General features: G+C 43.3%; 1 protein-coding gene across 1 annotated transcript in view; it reads right to left on the reverse strand.

The window, feature by feature from the left end:
* The window catches only part of ASB1 (ankyrin repeat and SOCS box containing 1), a 73,336-nt gene that overhangs the window by 17,965 nt on the left and 36,359 nt on the right, over nt 1–19,012 (reverse strand). The window contains exon 2 of the mRNA XM_077448202.1: nt 4,069–4,210. Coding sequence (XP_077304328.1) covers nt 4,069–4,210 — 142 coding nt within the window. The remainder of the gene's footprint in view (nt 1–4,068; nt 4,211–19,012) is intronic.

A 19,012-nucleotide genomic window follows, 5' to 3' on the forward strand; every position in this document is an offset into this window, starting at 1 on the left:
GTTATAGAAAATTTATAAACAAACCTGCAAGCAGTGTTTACAGGCTTTATTATTATTATAAAAGCACTGTCAAGGCCCCTGCAACACAAACTGGAAACCTAATGAATTCATAGAGCTCCAAAGCCACATTTTTTTCTACATGAATTACAGTTTGAATTCAAGGCAATCATATCATTCATTAAGGAATAAGTAATTTTATGTCCACTCATAATTGTTGGTTTCTATTAGATATAATCATGATTACTGCAATGATTGCAAATTTTAACAAGGTGGCTCGGCTGTGTGAATGACATACTGGTACGTCAGTTCTTGCACTGGCATTTGCAGGGCAAGGGCCTGCCGAATGTTGCGGTAGCTCACCCACGGGTCTGACGCACTCGATGTCCTTGGTCCCGCTGCGATTGCGGGAAAGAGGCAGGACAGGGATCTGTAGTTAAGGAACTTGCCAGTGAAGACACGTGGGGGCGCGCTCTGAGGTGGTTTCTTTGCAGGCATCCCGGTGAGCACGCTTCACAACAATTGTGAGAAGGCCTCCCTGCCATAGGTGGTAATGAGCAGGTCTTCTAGAAATGTGGCTGGGATTTTACCCTCTTCTGCTTCCGGGAGGCCTATGAAGCAGAGATTGTTCTGCCTCAAATCATTCTCCAAATCGTCCCGTTTCTGCTGCAGCTGAGTGGCGAGGCGCTGTGCCTGGTCCACGACTCGTGCAGGGATGGGAGGGCTTCTTCCATGTGTCCTAAGCGCCGACTTGCGCACTCTCTCCCGCAGGTCTTGCATATCCTGGCGGAGTAGGGAGGATATCCACTTGCACCTCCTTGATCCTCGAAGTGAGGGAGGTCTGACAGGTAGCAATCGCCTCCAGGATTTCTGCTTTGTCGGTCGCGCGGGAGGTAAAAGAGGAGGAGGGGGAGTCGCCATCTTTGGCCTGTGAATCTCCATCCTGTCAGCGGAATCAATCGAGTTTTGCGACTGTGGCGGCCTGTTTGCAAGGTGGAGACATCTCTCCCAGGGTCATCAAGGCAATGCAGGTAAGATATCGGGTGGAGGGCTTGTGAAAAGAGGGACAGGATCTTAGATTCAGGATTTCACTGGTGGAGCTCAGCTCAGGCATGTCTTACCGCATGCAGCTTCAGGCCACGCCCCCAGGTATGGAGGACTTTGACAAGCTTCTACTCTTTTAAACTCTTAGAAAAGAAAGTCTGATGTTCATACCCGCTCCTGTGCTTTCGTAAAGAAAAGTTTGGTGTTCTTCTGTTAGCCCAACATAGTTTTTTTTTTTTGGGATATTTTTATATTTTTCAGCCCTAAAATAGCCAAATTAGATTTTCTCAGTAGGTAAATCACACAAGGAAAGGAATGAAGGCATCTACATTTTAGATCCCCCATTTTTCATTTAAGCTAAACTGCGGGGATGGAAGAATACATTAATCAGGTGCTTTCCTTCCAATGCTGAGATGTAGCCTTTATGTACAGGTGGAGGTATTATTGTATGATGTTTGTGAGCAACAATTCAACTCAGGGTGAAGAATTTTGTAGCAAGTCTAAGCTTAATGTTACTGGAAAGGTAGCTGTGAACTTTTTACACATAAATACTACTAAAAATAGATGGATCAGAATGTAAATGAAACACAGCTAGAGGCAGGTCTTCTAAATGTTAAACTATGGGCATTGAGGAAATGGGTGCACTTGAATGAGGTGAAAAATAGAATAAATAGGTGCAGCATTGACTGGGCTGTGTGAATCTACTATTGACAATGAGTGCTGTACATGGATACAAAATACATCTGCTGGGATCCTGGACTATTATGAAGTCATTGAGTGTCAGAGTCCAGGTAAACGTTTTACAAGCTTAAGCTCGGTCCATAGCTGTGGATGACTGGAACCCTTTTAGAGGGGTTGAGAAGTTTTATTGATTTCTTTGGATGGTTTAAAAAAGTAGGAATGCTGATTTTGTTATGTCTCTTACTAATATTTGTATAGTTGTTGCTAAAATTTGTATGTGCATTTTTAACAGGCTCTTAAAGAATCCAGAAGCATACTGGAAACAAACTTTGTGAATTTTTTTGTGAATTCTATATTGTCACATTGTGACAAAATGGAGGAAACTGAAAGGAAACATATAACTTTAAATATTCGATGGGTTTTTGTCGGGAATTCTGACCGTGTGTAGGCTCCATCGGGCATTTTCCATAGGAATTTCCGACACACAAAATGTGAGATCTGGATCTCAAATTTTCCAACAACAAAATCCGTTGTCGGAAATTCCAATCGTATGTACACAATTACGACGCGCACAGTTCTACACATGCTCGGAATCAAGTTGAAGAGCCGCACTGGCTATTGAAATTAAATTTTTTCAGCTTGTTGTACGTCACCGTGTTCTTGACGTTCGGAATTTCCAACAACATTGGGTGACCGTGTGTATGCAAGACAAGTTTGAGCCAACATCTGTTGGAAAAAATCCCATAGATTTTGTTGTCGGAAAGTGCAATCGTGTGTACACGGCATAACAGTTTTAGTTTGATTTCTCTATCATAAATTCACTTCTCATGAAATGGATACTTCTCGCTTAATTATTCTAGTTTCTGTTTTATGTAGCTGTACTGAAAAGAATGTAATGTTTAATTAGTCATCCTAATCTTAAGAAACACCTATATTTTTTTCTGTACATTACCAATGCGCCATAATAAACCTTTGAAAATATTGCTTACAACACTTGGGTGTAAGAAGCTTATTTTCCCCAGATCTGGTGGATATGAGAAATGAGGACAGATTGGCTAGACAGAAAGACTGATTGTAGTGTCTCTCTGTACAATAGACTGAGCAGTTAGGTATCCTGCAGACACTACTGAGATAAGAGGGTAAAGCTGGCCATAGACAGTTCATTTAAAACTAAGATTCTTCCATTCACACTACCAAGGTGAAAGGAGGATTCTCCCCCAGCCGGAACATTGTTTTCCGACAGTGGGACCTGACGCTCTAAGAATACACTGATCAGTGGCTGCAGCCACTGATCGACACATACGTTTTCCACCATTCAAATGGTTGATTTTTGTCAAGCAGGGATGGCCACATGCTGATAGAAATTAGTCAGTCCCTGCTGAACTGACCAAATTGCAGGCAGTGTATGGCCAGTTTATAACAACTGTTGTAGATATAGTTCTCAATCTCAATCAGACTGCACTGACAGAAACAGTAAGGGCATGGGTCAACAGACTTTGATGGGAAAATGCAGCGTGCTTTTGACATCGGCCTGTCGAACCTGCTTGGACTGCTTCTGCATTCCCACAGACTTATTACACTATATTACCAAAAGTATTGGGACGCCTGTAGGGTTCAATATTGCGTTGGCCAACCCTTTGCAGCTATGACAGCTGCAGCTCTTTTGGGAAGGCTGTCCACAAGGGCTGAAGCTGTTATAGCTGTAAATGGTGGGCCAACACATTATCGAACCCTACAAACTAAGACTGGGATGCCTTTAAAGTTCATGTGCGTGTAAAGGCAGGCTTCCCAATACTTTTGGTAATATAGTGTAGGAGGAGATTAACAGTTCTAGAGCAAAAAGGTCCATCAACACTGACCCTAAAACACACATCACGAGTGCTGTACAGGTCTACTTATGTATGTCCCTTTTAATAGCTGTTTAGCCACCTTGAAGTGTAGTGTTCAGTGTTTATGCATCAAATTGCCAGGCCATGTGTGGGGCGTGGCTAAGCCTACACAAGAAATGGTATTTGCATAGTGTCTGCAGGGGGCTCCAGTGACAGAAAAATTCAGAATGATCCAGACTAATACTTTATTTGTAAAACAACAAAAACAAATAATAATACCTATAACTACATTTTAACAAGTCTTAATCCAATCTACTAATGCAATTAGGCAGCAAAAAGGTATTCCTGGAGCCTTTTTATTTGAATTCTGGATCAACTCCATAATTAACACAGAACCAAAATTTCAAATTAAGATTCCAGTAATAAAGAAATCCAGTCTTGCAGGGGGAACCACACAGCTAGTGTGTACAAATCCTCTGGCAGCTCATTTTACTTGTCTATATTGTCTCAGGCATACCTTAGAAATCTCTCCTCTTGCAATAGTGTCCTCAGTGTATCAATATCCCCAACACAGGCAGCATTATGTAGCAGTGTGTCCTGACAATGCTCCAGCTCATGATCACAGTACTGGTCCTGCAGCCAAGCTTTCAAGTTGCGTCCTGCAAAAGGCCCAAACGATTAATAGATAACAGTAAAAACACAATCTTTGCTCCTCAAATGAGGAGCATTAAGGAATGCATAAATTTTTAATTTTTTTTAACAAAGGTGCTTTATTGTTCTCATATCAGGTAAACACGGCATAAAGACGGACATAAAACAAATCTTAATACATTGGTCTTAGGCAATAAAACAGAGAATAAAGGTATTTCCAATAGTACATAGATCTTACCAAATATGTTGAAATCAAAAACAAATACAGAACTTAGGAAAAGAAGGGAAATGCACAGATGAATAAGACAAAGCAATCAGTCGTCAAGGGCTTTAGGTAGAGGTTCACGGGGCTCATACCTTGTCATACTTCCACTGACATCCTCTATTCATATATATATAATTCTGTAGATAGGCAGGGCGGTGTCAATCAGTGCTTCCCAGGGGCAGAGGGATGGGGGAGATGGCGAGATCCATTTTAGGAGAATCTCCTTATTTGCGTAGACTAGAAGGTAGGAAATCAGTCATTTTTCATGGTGAGATAACTGTGCATCATCGTGAACCCCCATTAATGCTAATTCCGGTACCAACGGAAGGGACTGCTTTAACCTAGAATTGATTTCAGCAAACACAGCTGACCAGTAGGATGATCTAACTGGGCAATCCCAGAACATATGGATAAAAGTCCCCACCTGCGTTTTATATCTAGGACAATTGGGATCCCAATCCGGGAATATGCGGTGTAGTCTCTGCGGTGTATAGTAGGTCCCATGGAGAAAAGGAATGCATACATACATACAGTACAGTGCAAACATTTTAGGCAAGTGTACAAAATTGCTGTAAATTAAGAATGCTTTCAGAAATAGAAGTGTTAATAGTTTATATTTATCCATTAACAAAATGGAAAGTATATAAACAGAATGGAAATCAAAATGGCAGATGTATTCCCGGAAGTAAATGCTACATGAATTATTTGCCCTTACTCAAGATGGTCATGGCCAAAAATGCTAGGGGGTGTTTTTCAAAGTGATCCCTCAACAAAATAAAGCATAGAGACATGGATGGATGGGGTAGTTTGCTTAGAATATTAAAAATGAATTAAATAGCGTTTTGGTTTGTTGTGCTCAGATGCAGTGAAGATCTGCTTTAATTTACAGCATTTTTTTCACACCTGCCTAAAACCTTTGCAAATTAGAGTGTGCGTGTATAATATATATATATATATATATATATATATATATATATATATATATATATATATATATATATACACACACACACACACACACACACACACACACACACACACACATACACAGTATACCACAATAGTGAGTACACCCCTCTCATTTTTGTAAATATTTTATTATATCTTTTCATGACACAACACTGAGTAGTGAGTGTACAGCTTGTATAACAGTGTAAATTTGCTGTTCCCTCAAAATAACTCAACTTACAGCCATTAACCAGTTCCCGACCGCCGCACGACGATGTACGTCGACAGCATGGCACGGGCAGGCATATTGGCGTACATGTATGTCCCTGCCTTGCCCCGGGTCGGGGGCCCGATCGGGCCCCCGCCCGGTGCCTGCGGCGGTCGGTATTCGTTCGGGACCGATCCGGGATGAGGGGGCGGCCATTCATTCATGGCCACCCCCTCGCGATCGCTCCCGACGAATAGAAAGTCTTCGTGACATCACTTCCTCTCCTGTAATGTAAACACAGGAGAGGAAATGATGTAATCTCTCCTCGTGTCGGTCTTTTTCGTTCCGGCACGGAGGAGAGAGGATCGGTGAGTTGCACCAACACACTACACTAACAGTAGAACACGCCAGGCACACTTTTCACCCCCCTGATCACCCCCCAATCACCCCCCAATCACCCCTGCCCCCCCCAGTCACAGTGACACCAAGTGCATTTTTTTTTATTTTTTTTATTTTTTTATTTTTTTTGCATTGGTGTCATTTGTGACTGTAATAACTGTTAGGGCAGTTAGGGTTAGCCCCCTTTAGCTCTAGGGTGCCCCCCTAACCCCCCCAATAAAGGTTTAACCCCGTGATCACCCCCCGTCGCCAGTGTCACTAATAAGCGATTTTTTTCTGATCGCTGTATTAGTGTCACAGGTGACGCTAGTTAGGCAGGTAAGTATTTGGGTTCGCCGCAGCTTTTTATAGCGTCAGGGACCCCCATATACTACCGCATAGCCCCCTGATTGCCCCCCAGTTAACCCTTTCACCAGTGATCACCATATAACTGTTACAGGTGACGCTGGTTGGTTAGTTATTTTTTTTTTGTTTCAGGGCACCCGCCATTTATTACCTAATAAAGGTTTAACCCCCTGATCACCCGGCGGGTGATATAAGTTTGAGGGTCAGATAAGGCCTGCGTCGCCCCAGCGTCAGGTTAGTGCCAGTACCGCTAACACCCACGCGCAAAGCATACACCTCCCTTAGTAATATAGTATCTGATCAGATCTATATTAGCATTGCCTGCATTTTAGGTTTCCCAAAACGCATTGTTAGCGGGATCAGCCCAGATACCCGCTAGCACCTGCGTTTAGCCCCTCCGCCAAGCCCAGCCCAGCCCACCCAAGTGCAGTATCGATCGATCACTGTCACTTACAAAACACAACACACATAACTGCAGCGTTCGCAGAGTCAGGCTTGATCCCTGCGATCGCTAACAGTTTTTTTTGTAGCGTTTTGAAACAGTCGCTGACAGGCTAGGTGCTTTTTTACCTGTGAGTCTCACTAGTGTACCCCTAAATTTAGAGCCCAAAATGGCAAAGCGAAGGTACACTAGTGAAGAGGCCTACACGTTTCTGAGCATGACAGATAGTGAAGAGGACGTCACTCATCTGTCAGATTCAGGCTCAGAATACGATCCTGTAGAGGACAGCGGCTCCATGACAGATAGCTCTGACGACGGAGATGAGGCCTCTGTTAGGGACAGGTGTGCCCGATCCCGAATGTATTCTGTTGTTGAGGTGCATAAACCGCAGGCCACTCGTATGGAGCAGAGACGTACTAGAGCCGCTCATCCTTCTGGTGAACTGGCAAGCACCAGCGGCCTAGTACACCCTGGACCTACATCCAGCACTGCAGTAACACGTGGTGACGTGGCGAGTCCCATAAGTGCAGTTCAAGCTGGCGAGGTGGCAAGCACAAGTAGTGTCCCGCTGCCACCAAGAAGACAAAGACAGGCCCGTCGTACCCATAGTGCCCTTCCTGCAGAATTCGCCAATCCTATTTGGGTGCCCACCACTTCTGCAGAACCCGTACTTCCCCCATTCACTGGCCAACCTGGCATTAAGGTGGAAACAGTTGATTTTACGACACTTGACTTTTACTCACTGTTTTTCACCGAAGATCTCTTTAGATCTATTGTGGACCAAACCAATTTGTACGCTGCTCAACACATCGCCACTATTCCCCAGTCCGCCCTTGCCAGACAATGGAAACCAGTTACGGTTTCCGAATTTAAAATCTTTCTGGGCCTCTCCCTCAACATGGGCATAACCAAAAAGAGTGAGTTGCGGTCATATTGGTCCACTGACCCAATTCACCATATGCGCGTGTTCTCTGCTTCCATGTCCAGGGCACGATACGAGATGATTTTGCGGTTCATGCACTTCAGCGACAATGAACTCTGTCGTCCTCGTGGAGACCCTGAGTACGATCGGCTCTACAAAATTCGGCCCCTCATAAACCACTTCAACCAACGTTTTGCAGACTTGTTTACTCCCGATCAAGTTGTCTGCGTTGATGAGTCCCTGATTAAGTTTTCTGGTCGCTTGTCATTCAAACAATACGTCCCCAACAAGCGTTCCAGATACGGGGTCAAGATGTATAAGCTCTGTGACAGGGCCACAGGCTATACACGTAGTTTCATGGTTTATGAGGGAAGAGATAGTCACGTAGAGCCGGAGAACTGCCCTGACTACATAGGAAGCGCTGGCAAGATAGTGTGGGACATGGTGTCACCCTTATTCGGAAAGGGGTACCACTTGTACGTGGACAATTATTACACAAGCGTGCCACTGTTTAGTCACTTGTTTGATCAGCAGATTGGAGCATGTGGCACCGTGCGACCTAATCGCCGGGGCTTTCCCCAGCGGCTTGTAGAGTCCCGTCTTAGGCTGGGGGAGAGAGCCTGCTTGCGCAGTAATAATTTGCTCGCTATGAAGTGGAGGGATAATAAGAATGTTTTCGTTCTTACCTCCCTTCATGCAGACACGACGGTCCAAATTCCTACGGCGACTGGTATTGTGGAGAAACCCCTCTGTGTCCACAAATATAACCTTAACATGGGAGGGGTGGACCTCAATGACCAGTTGTTGGCGCCGTATCTAGTTGCCCGTAAGTCCAGACGCTGGTACAAAAAAGTGTCTGTTTATTTATTCCAATTGGCTATACTGAATGCTTATGTACTACACAAAGCTTCAGGACGGACTGGATCCTTCCTCAAATTCCAGGAGGATATCGTCAGAGCCCTTCTGTATCCAGGCGGTGCTCCACCTCACCTTCCCCTACCAGATGCAGTAAGCCGGCTGCATGAGAGGCATTATTCTTATGTCATCCCGAGTACCCCTACCCAACGAGCCCCCCAAAGAAAATGTTGTGTCTGCAGAAAGCGCGGATTTAGGCGTGACACCCGTTCTTATTGTCCCCACTGTCCTGACCAGCCTGGTCTTTGTCAGGGTGAGTGTTTTGAACGCTACCATTCACTAGTTGAGTATTAGCGTAGGGTACAGCATTGCACAGGCTAGGCACACGTTCACAGGGTCTCCCAAGATGCCATCGCATTTTGAGAGACCCAAACCGCTGGAACCGTTACAACAGAAAAAAATGTTAAAAAAAAAAAAAAAAGTGTTGTAAAAAAAAAAAAAAGTAAAAAAAAAAAAAAAATATATAAAATAAAAAAACCAAAAATAGTTGTCGTTTTATTGTTCTCTCTCTCTCTATTCTCTCTCTATTGTTCTGCTCCTTTGTACTGTATTCTATTCTGCAATGTTTTATTGTTAACCATTTTTTGTTTTCAGGTACGCCATTCAGCTGTAGCGTGGATTTATTTATCTTGACAGCAACAGCGTTTGCTCCCACGATACGTAAAGCTGCGACTCCAGCACTGTCGGAGGTGATTTCACCACCACAGTTAAAAAAGAGCATATATGCCGAAGCATGGGGGCATAAGGGGTGGAGGAGCGATCTGCTCCTACCTTTTGCGGGAGGATGCCCCCATGCTTCGGCATATATATATTTTAGGCACAGATTGTGTTAAATGTGTTATTTTTTGCGATTTTTTTTGTATTTGCTTTGCAGGTATGGTAAGTCCTACTGTTATACTGTAATGTTACTTTGTTTTATTGTTAACCATCATTTGCTTAGCAGGTACGCCATTCTGCTGCAGAGCGGATTTATTTATCTTGACAGCAACAGCGTTTGCTCCCACGATACATAAAGCTGCGACTCCAGCACAGTTAAAAAAGAGCATATATGCCGAAGCATGGGGGCATAAGGGGTGGAGGAGCGATCTGCTCCTACCTTTTGCGGGAGGATGCCCCCATGCTTCGGCATATATAAATGGTGCATGTATGCCCACCATTAGAAAGTGGGTGGATGAAGGGTGGTATCTAATGGTGGGCATACCCACCGATCAATATTTTTTTTTCGTTCAGCCCACAGGCTGCATGAAAAAAAAATTACAATATATGCCCAACCAGTTCCAGCAACATACTGGTATGTTGCGGGACTTTGAGTGCTTATACCAGAATGATGCCTGCAGGTTTAGGTATCATCTTGGTATCATTCTTTTCAGCCAGCGGTCGGCTTTTATGTAAAAGCAATCCTAGCGGCTAATTAGCCTCTAGACTACTTTTACAAGCAGTGGGAGGGAATGTCCCCCCCCGCACCATCTTCCATGGTTTTCTCAGGCTCTCCTGTCCCAACAGGAAACCTGAGAATGCAGCCGGTGGTTCCGCCAGCTGACCATAGAGCTGATCAGAGATCAGAATGGCTCCAATCATCTCTATGGCCTAAGACACCGGAAGCTACGAACATTTCATGACTTAGATTTTGCGGGATGTAAACAGCGCCATTGGGAAATTGGGAAAGCATTTTATCACACCGATCTTGGTGTGGTCAGATGCTTTGAGGACAGAGGAGAGATCTAGGGTCTGATAGACCCTAATTTTTTTTAAAAAGAGTACCTGTCACTACCTATTGCAATCATAGGGGATATTTACATTCCCTGAGATAACAATAAAAATCATAAAAAAATATATATAAATGAAAGGAACAGTTTAAAAAAAAATAAAAAAAGCAAAATAAATAATAAAAAAAAAAAAATAAAAAAAAACACCCCTGTCCCCCCCTGCTAAGGCGCAACGCGGAACGCAAGCGTTGGTCTGGTGGCATATGTAAACAGCAATTGCACCATGCATGTGAGGTATCACCACGAAGGTCAGATCGAGGGTACTAATTTTAGCAGTAGACCTCCTCCGTAAATCTAAAGTGGTCACCTGTAAAGGCATTTAAAGGCTTTTAAAAATGTACGTAGTTTGTCGCTGCTGCACGTTTCTGCGCAATTTTAAAGCATGTCATGTTTGGTATCCATGTACTCGGCCTAAGATCATATTTTTTATTTCATCAAACATTTGGGCAATATAGTGATTTTTAGTGCATTAAAATAAAAAAAAGTGTGTTTTTTCCCCAAAAAATGCGTTTGAAAAATCGCTGCGCAAATACCGTGTGAAAAAAAAAAATGAAACACCCACCATTTTAATCGGTAGGGCTTTTGCTTTAAAAAAACACTTCATGTTTGGGGGTTCAAAGTAATTTTCTTGCAAAAAAAAAATATTTTTTCATGTAAACAAAAAGTGTCAGAAAGGGCTTTTTCTTCAAGTGGTTAGAAGAGTGGGTGATGTGTGACATAAGCTTCTAAATGTTGTGCATAAAATGCCAGGACAGTTCAAAACCTCCCCAAATGACCCCATTTTAGAAAGTAGACACCCCAAGCTATTTGCTGAGAGGCAGGTCGAGTCCATGGAATATTTTATATTTTGACAAAAGTTGTGGAAAAAATACATTATTATTATTTTTTTTTTTTTTTTTGCACAAAGTTGTCATTAAATGATATATTGCTCAAACATGCCATGGTTATATGTAAAATTACACCCCAAAATACATTCTGTTGCTTCTCCTGAGTACGGGGATACCACAAGTGTGAGACCTTTTGGGAGCCTAGCCGTGTACGGTACCCCAAAATCCAAGCACCACCTTCAGGATTTCTAAGGGTGTAAATTTTAGATTTCATTCCTCACTGCCTATCACAGTTTCGGAGGCCATGGAATGCCCAGATAGCACAAAATCCCCCCAAGTGACCCCATTTTGGAAAGGAGACACCCCAAGCTATTTGCCGAGAGGTATGGTTAGTATTTTGCAGACCTTCATTTTTGTCACAAAGTTTTGAAAATTGAAAAAAAGAAAAAAAATATACATTATTTTTTTTTTTCTTCATTTTCAAAAACAAATGAGAGCTGCAAAATACTCACCATGCCTCTCGGCAAATAGCTTGGGGTGTCTACTTTCCAAAATGGGGTCATTTTGGGGGGTTTTGTGCTATTTTGGCATTTTATGGCCTTCAAAACTGTGATAGGTAGTGAGGTGTAAAATCAAAAATTTACACCCTTAGAAATCCTGAAGGCGGTTCTTGGTTTTCGGGGCCCCGTACGCGACTAGGCTCCCAAAAAGTCCCACACATGTGGTATCCCCGTACTCAGGAGAAGCAGCAGAATTTATTTTGGGGTGTCATTTCACATATGTCCCTGGCATGTGTGAGCAATATATCATTTAGTGACAACTTTGTGAAAAAAAAATAAAAAAAAATAAAAGTTTGTAATTTTCCCGCAACTTGTGGCAAAATATAAAATATTCCATGGACTCAACATGCCTCTCAGCAAATAGCTTGGGGTGTCTACTTTCTAAAATGGGGTCATTTGTGGGGGTTTTGTGCCATCTTGGCATTTTATGGCCTTCAAAACTGTAATAGGTAGTGAGGCGTGAAATCAAAAATGTACGCCCTTAGAAAGCCTGAAGGCGGTTCTTGGCTTTCGGGGCCCCGTACGCAGCTAGGCTCCCAAAAAATCCCACACATGTGGTATCCCCGTACTCAGGAGAAGCAGCAGAATTTATTTTGGGGTGTCATTTTACATATGCCCATGGCATGCGTGAGCAATATATCATTTAGTGACAACTTTGTGAAAAAAAAAAAAAAAAAAAAAAAGTTTGTAATTTTCCCGCAACTTGCGGCAAAATATAAAATATTCCATGGACTCAACATGCCTCTCAGCAAATAGCTTGGGGTGTCTACTTTCTAAAATGGGGTCATTTGTGGGGGTTTTGTGCCATCTTGGCATTTTATGGCCTTCAAAACTGTAATATGTAGTGAGGCGTGAAATCAAAGATTTACGCCCTTAGAAAGCCTGAAGGCGGTTCTTGGCTTTTGGGGCCCTGTACGCAGCTAGGCTCCCAAAAAGTCCCACATATGTGGTATCCCCGTACTCAGGAGAAGCAGCAGAATTTATTTTGGGGTGTCATTTCACATATGCCCATGGCATGCGTGAGCAATATATCATTTAGTGACAACTTTGTGAAAAAAATAAAATAAAATAAAAAAAGTTTGTAATTTTCCCGCAACTTGCGGCAAAATATAAAATATTCCATGGACTCAACATGCCTCTCACCAAATAGCTTGGGGTGTCTACTTTCTAAAATGGGGTCATTTGTGGGGATTTTGTGCCATCTTGGCATTTTATGGCCTTCAAAACTGTAATAGGTAGTGAGGCGTGAAATTAAAAATTTACGCCCTTAGAAAGCCTGAAGGCGGTGCTTGGTTTTCGGGGCCCCGTACGCGGCAAGGCTCCCAAAAAATCCCACACATGTGGTATCCCCGTACTCAGGAGAAGCAGCAGAATTTATTTTGGGGTGTCATTTCACATATGCCCATGGCATGTGTGAGCAATATATCATTTAGTGACAACTTTGTGAAAAATTTATAAAGTTTGTCATTTTCCCGCAACTTGTGGCAAAATATAAATTATTCCATGGACTCAACATGCCTCTCAGCAAATAGCTTGGGGTGTCTACTTTCTAAAATGGGGTCATTTGTGGGGGTTTTGTGCCATCTTGGCATTTTATGGCCTTCAAAACTGTGATAGGTAGTGAGGAGTAAAATGACATATGTATGCCCTTAGAAATCCTGAAGGCGGTGCTTGGCTTTCGGGGCCCCGTACGCGGCTAGGCTTCCAAAAAGTCGACCACATGTGGTATCCCCGTACTCAGGAGAAGCAGCAGAATGTATTTTGGGGTAAAATTCCACATATAACCATGGCATGTGTGAGCAATATATCATTTAGTGACAACTTTGTGTAAAAAAAAAAAAATATTTTTTTTTTTGTCATTATTCAATCGCTTGCGGCAAAAAAATAAAATATTCAATGGGCTCAACATGCCTCTTATCAATTTCCTTAGGGTGTCTACTTTCCAAAATGGGGTCATTTGGGGGGGGGTTTGTACTGCCCTGCCATTTTAGCACCTCAAGAAATGAGATAGGCAGTCATAAACTAAAAGCTGCGTAAATTCCAGAAAATGTACCTTAGTTTGTAGATGTGACAACTTTTGCGCAAACCAATAAATATACAGTTATTGACTTTTTTTTTACCAAAGACATGTGGCTGAATACATTTTGGCCTAAATGTATGACTAAAATTGAGTTTATTGGATTTTTCTAATAACAAAAAGTAGAAAATATCATTTTTTTTCAAAATTTGCGGTCTTTTTACGTTTATATCGCAAAAAATAAAAATCGCAGAGTCAGTCAAATACCTTTAAAAGAAAGCTCTATTTGTGGGAAGAAAAGGACGCAAATTTTGTTTGGGTACAACATTGCATGACCGCGCAATTACCAGTTAAAGCAGCGCAGTGCCAAAGTGTAAAAAGACCTCTGGTCATTTACCAGCAAAATGGTCCGGTCTGAAAGTGGTTAATGTCTAAACCGCTGGCAACAGAAGTGAGTATATTCTTAAGTGAAAATGTCCAAATTGGGCCCTCAATAAACTGTAGCTCCCCAGTGTCAGCAGCACACCTTCCCTTCCCTCTCTCCCCTCCCTTCTCCTCTGCAGCATGTTCCAATCCTCAGACAAATACAAAAAAAGAGAAGATCACTTCATTCATTGACTAAGCTAGGAGAAGTCACTGATAGTAGTATGTAGAGGAGATTTACATACACAGCACTATATACCAGAGTGAAAATATATTTTTAAAGCAGAATATGGATGTGACGGCACACAGGCATTCCATGCTTTACTGGTATAGTAAAATTAAATTAACTAAAATCAGAGCTAACATTGTGAATGAATTATTTTATTGATTTTTATATGAGACAATGAAACCTTCCATTCACATCTACTTGTATTTTCATACTGAAGCCCTTTGCTCCCCCATAATTTGTGTATCACCTAGTACCCCTTTTAATAATGTTTTCTTCATTGCAAATAGAGTATTACAGGATCACATAACGTACAGTGCCATCACATGCCGTATAGAGGGATGTGTATAGCAGTACAGGGGATGTGGGGGATAGGGATGACATCAGTGACAGAGGGATGATTTGTATGTACAATAAAGGAGACTCTTGGAACATATCGGGGCCACTTTAGATGTGGGGAAGTTGACAGTCTCCTCTCCTATGTACTGTACACAGGGGTATGCTCTCGTCAGAAACCATGAATCAGACTGAGACAGAAGTACAGTTAAATCATACTTGTTTAACCACTTGACAACAGGGCACTTAAACCCCCCTCGTGACCAGACCAATTTTCAGCTTTCAGTGCTCTCACACTTTGAATGACAATTAGTCATGTAACACCGTACCCAAATACATTTTTTTCATTTTTTCCCACAAATAGAGCTTTCTTTTGGTGGTATTTGATCACCTCTGAATTATTTTTTGTGCTATAAAAGAAAAAGTCCGCAAATTTTGAAAAAAAAACACATTTTGCTTTGTTTCTGTGATAAAATTTTGCAAATTATGAATTTGTCTTCATAAATTTTGGCCACAATTTATACTGCTACATATCTTGGTAAAAACAACCCAAACTGGTGGATATTATTTGGTATTTGTGAAAGTAATGCCGGCCATACATGGTTCGAATTTCGAAAGAATTTTCTTTCAAAAATCGTATCTAAAAATTTTCGTATGAATTTCGCACCATTAGTGGGCTGCAGCAACAGCTGATTTTCGTGCGGAAATAAAATTTGAGGAATCGGACATGTTGGAAATTTTTTGAAAAACGAACGATTTTCTAATCAATGATGGGAGAATCGTGCGAGAAATGTAAGAAAATGTACGGAGATAAAAGAAAATGTATGGAGATAAAAGAAAATGTATGGAGATAAAAGAAAATGTACAGAGAGAAAAGAAGATTCCCAGCCAAGAAAATTCTTTTCTGTAGCAACATGAGGCGAAATTGAAGGCTTGGTCGGCCGAATTTTCGAAAATCAATGGTGGCATCATCGGATCACAAAAAAAAAGAATTTTCTGATTTTGAAAAGAAAATTCGTTCGAAATTCGACCGGGTATGGCCTGCATTAGAGAGTCTACAAGCTGTGGTGCAAATCATACAAAATTGATCACATCTGTTGTACTGGTGGCCGATCTCATTTCTTGTGACCCGAACAAGCCAGGAAAGTACAAATACCCCCCAAATGACCCCTTTTTTGAAAGTAGACACTCCAAGGTATTTCGTAAGAGGCATGGTGAGGTTTTTGATGTATTTTTTTCCCACAATTCTTTGCAAAATTAAGATTTTTCTTTTTTTTTTTCCACAAAATTGTCATTGTAATAGGTTATTTCTCTCACTTGGCATGTGTATACCACAGATGACACCCCAGAATATATTCTGCTACTCCTCCTGAGTATTACGATACCACATGTGTGGGACTTTTCCACAGCCTAGCCACTCAGAGGCCCAACATGCAGGGAGCGCCGTCACGTGTTCTAGGAGCACAAATTACACATCTAACTTGCTGACTAATTATTACACTTTTGAAGGCCCTGGAGCACCAGGACAATGACACTGACGTGGCACTGATGACAGATGCCACTGATACTTGGCACTGATGACAGATGCCACTAATACGTGGCACTGATGACACGTGACACTGATAACAGATGGCTCGTGACACTGACAGGTGGCACGGATGACAGATGGCACTGAGGACACGCGACACTGATATGGCACTGATGACAGATGGCACCATGTGACACTGATGACTGATGGCACTTATATGTGGCACTGATGACAGATGGCACAGACAGGTGGCACTGGGGACAGGTAGCAGTGGGGACAGGTGGCAGTGACATTGTGAGACCTTTATTTTATGTTTTTTTTTACCGACTAACGGCCGCTGCAGCCGTTCATTTCTCCCTCCTCACACGCTGTCTGTGTGAGGAGGGAAAGCCGGCTATGAAATCATGTTTACATATGAGATCATTTTTCATTGGGCACGCTGATCGCGCTGTAAACGGCCACTGTGATTGGCCATTTACAGCGATCTGTGACTGGTTGTGTCCAGGGGACACGGCCAGCACAGAACTTCCGATGCACGCTCGCGGGAGCGCGCAACGTGGAAGTAAACAGGAGGACGTCGAGGGGCGGCCTCCCGGCAATTGGCGTCTGCACTGCAGCCGTCTTTTGGCTATAATGCGGACGCCCAGTGGTTAATAATAATAAAAAAGGGTAAACAGAGTAAATGTCGTCAAAACATAGCCAGAGTTCAGGAATCGTAACGGATAGTCAGACAAGCGAAAACGTCAGGGAGCCAGAAATGAACGTAGTAGAACAGCAAGCTGGATCTGGAGCCAGAAGCAATGTCAGTCAAGCAAGTCTTTAACAGGAACACAGGAGAGCGTCTCTACAGATGTGACCAAGGCGAAGGCAGAGATCATCTGGACTGGATGCCTTAAGTAGGCAGGACTGACGAGCAGGATATCATCAACAGGTGAGTCACTGTTGAGAGAAGGAACTGGCAATTAGCCAACAGCTGAGCTGCCAGCTTTGAGAAGGAAGGGCTGAGCCCAGCCCTGTCACTACCCCCTCCTCAATGACCCCTCCTCATCAGAGGACCACCAGACTTGAGGGGAAAACATCTATTGAAATCACAGAGGAGGACAGGGGGATGTACGTCTGAGGATGAGACCCAAGAGCTTTCCTCCAGACCGTACCCTTTCCAGTGCACCAGGTACTGTATGTGCCCACAGAGGGAGTCAACAATGGACTGTACTTCATACTCCTCATGGTTCTCAACCTGTACAGGGTGAGGAAGATGCACCGAGGTGGTAAAGCGGTTGCAGGCCAAAAAGTTTTAATAAGGAGACATGAAATACATTTGAGATATGCATTAATAGAAGGAAGGTCTAATGCGTAAGCGGGCACAATTGGTAATAATGCGTAATGCATGGACAATTGGTAGGCAAAGTTCAAGACACTATTGTGAGCAAACTCTGCCCACGGTAAGAGGTCTGACTAGTTGTTAAGATGGTCAGAAATATAGCAATGTACGAATTGCTCCAGAGACTGATTGGCTTGTTCTGCATCCCCATTAGACGGGTGATATGCAGAGGAGAAAGCAAGCCGAATTCCCAAAAGGCTTGCCAGAACCGGGACACAAACTGACTACCCCTGTCTGAGAATCACCTTAGGTAGCCCATGTAAGCGAAAGATCTCCCGAGCAAAAGTCAAAGCCAGTTCTTTAGAAGTTGGCAACTTATTCAGTGGAATACAATGGGACATTTTCGAGAACCGGTCAACCACCATAAGGATAACTGTGTTGCCCTGGGAGTTTCCAGGGCCGTGTCACAAACGTACTTAAGGCCATGCACTAGTTGGTCTGATAACTCCACTCAGACAGGGGAGGCATTCTGCTCTCCCAATTCGTGGTGCAAAAGTTTTGCCCACTCAGTGTCTGCGACACCAGTGCGGATGCCAGTACAGGTCGTACGGCTGACCTCACAACCATAAACAAGGAACGAGCCACTGTTTCGGCCTTCCTGTCCGTGGGATCCTTGAATTCAGGAGTCCCCTCAACCGGGATCGTGGTTACTTTAACCTAGACACTGGGGGGTCCACGACCGGAGGAGCCGACCACTTTTTGAGAAGGCTTTCCTCAAAGGGGTAGCGTACCGCCAAGTTTTTGGGGACCAAAAAAGTCTGTTGCGGGGGACCCCATTCCCTGTAGATGAATTTGTCAAAATAAGTCAAATACGGGAACACCTTAGGTGAACATGCTGGCTTTTGGGACCCAAAAGAGACCGGTACATCAGTTGAGGAATCCGCTGGTTCCTGAATCTTCAGGGTATCACGCACAGCTGTCATAAGTGCTCCAACAAGCGCTTTGTCGTGCCCGGACCCGGACAGGGAATCATCCTTACTGTCCAAATGGTCCTGGTCAGCCACGTCTGATAGGTCAGAGCAAGGTTCTCCAGCCGCAGCAGGGCCCGAGTCTGCATGAGAGCTTTCCCCAGAGGATGGGGGGGGGGGGGGAGCAGGGGCCTCTTACGTGCTGCCATGTGCCGCCTCTATCTTAGCAACATAGGAGTCCAGGAATGCAGTCAGGGTGTCCATGTGCACCGTACTAACCGCAGGTGACCCGGTTGCTATAGCCTGGATTTCGGGGGAAGAAACACCAGTTTCTGAAGCCATGCTGACCCTATCCTGTCTGCCACCTGCAAGGAGACTTAGGACAGTGAAGGTC

Source organism: Lithobates pipiens, unplaced genomic scaffold (genome assembly GCF_037356315.1).
Source record: "Lithobates pipiens isolate NorthernLeopardFrog02 unplaced genomic scaffold, aLitPip1_a1.2 Scaffold_22, whole genome shotgun sequence".
Classification (NCBI taxonomy): Eukaryota; Metazoa; Chordata; class Amphibia; order Anura; family Ranidae; genus Lithobates; species Lithobates pipiens.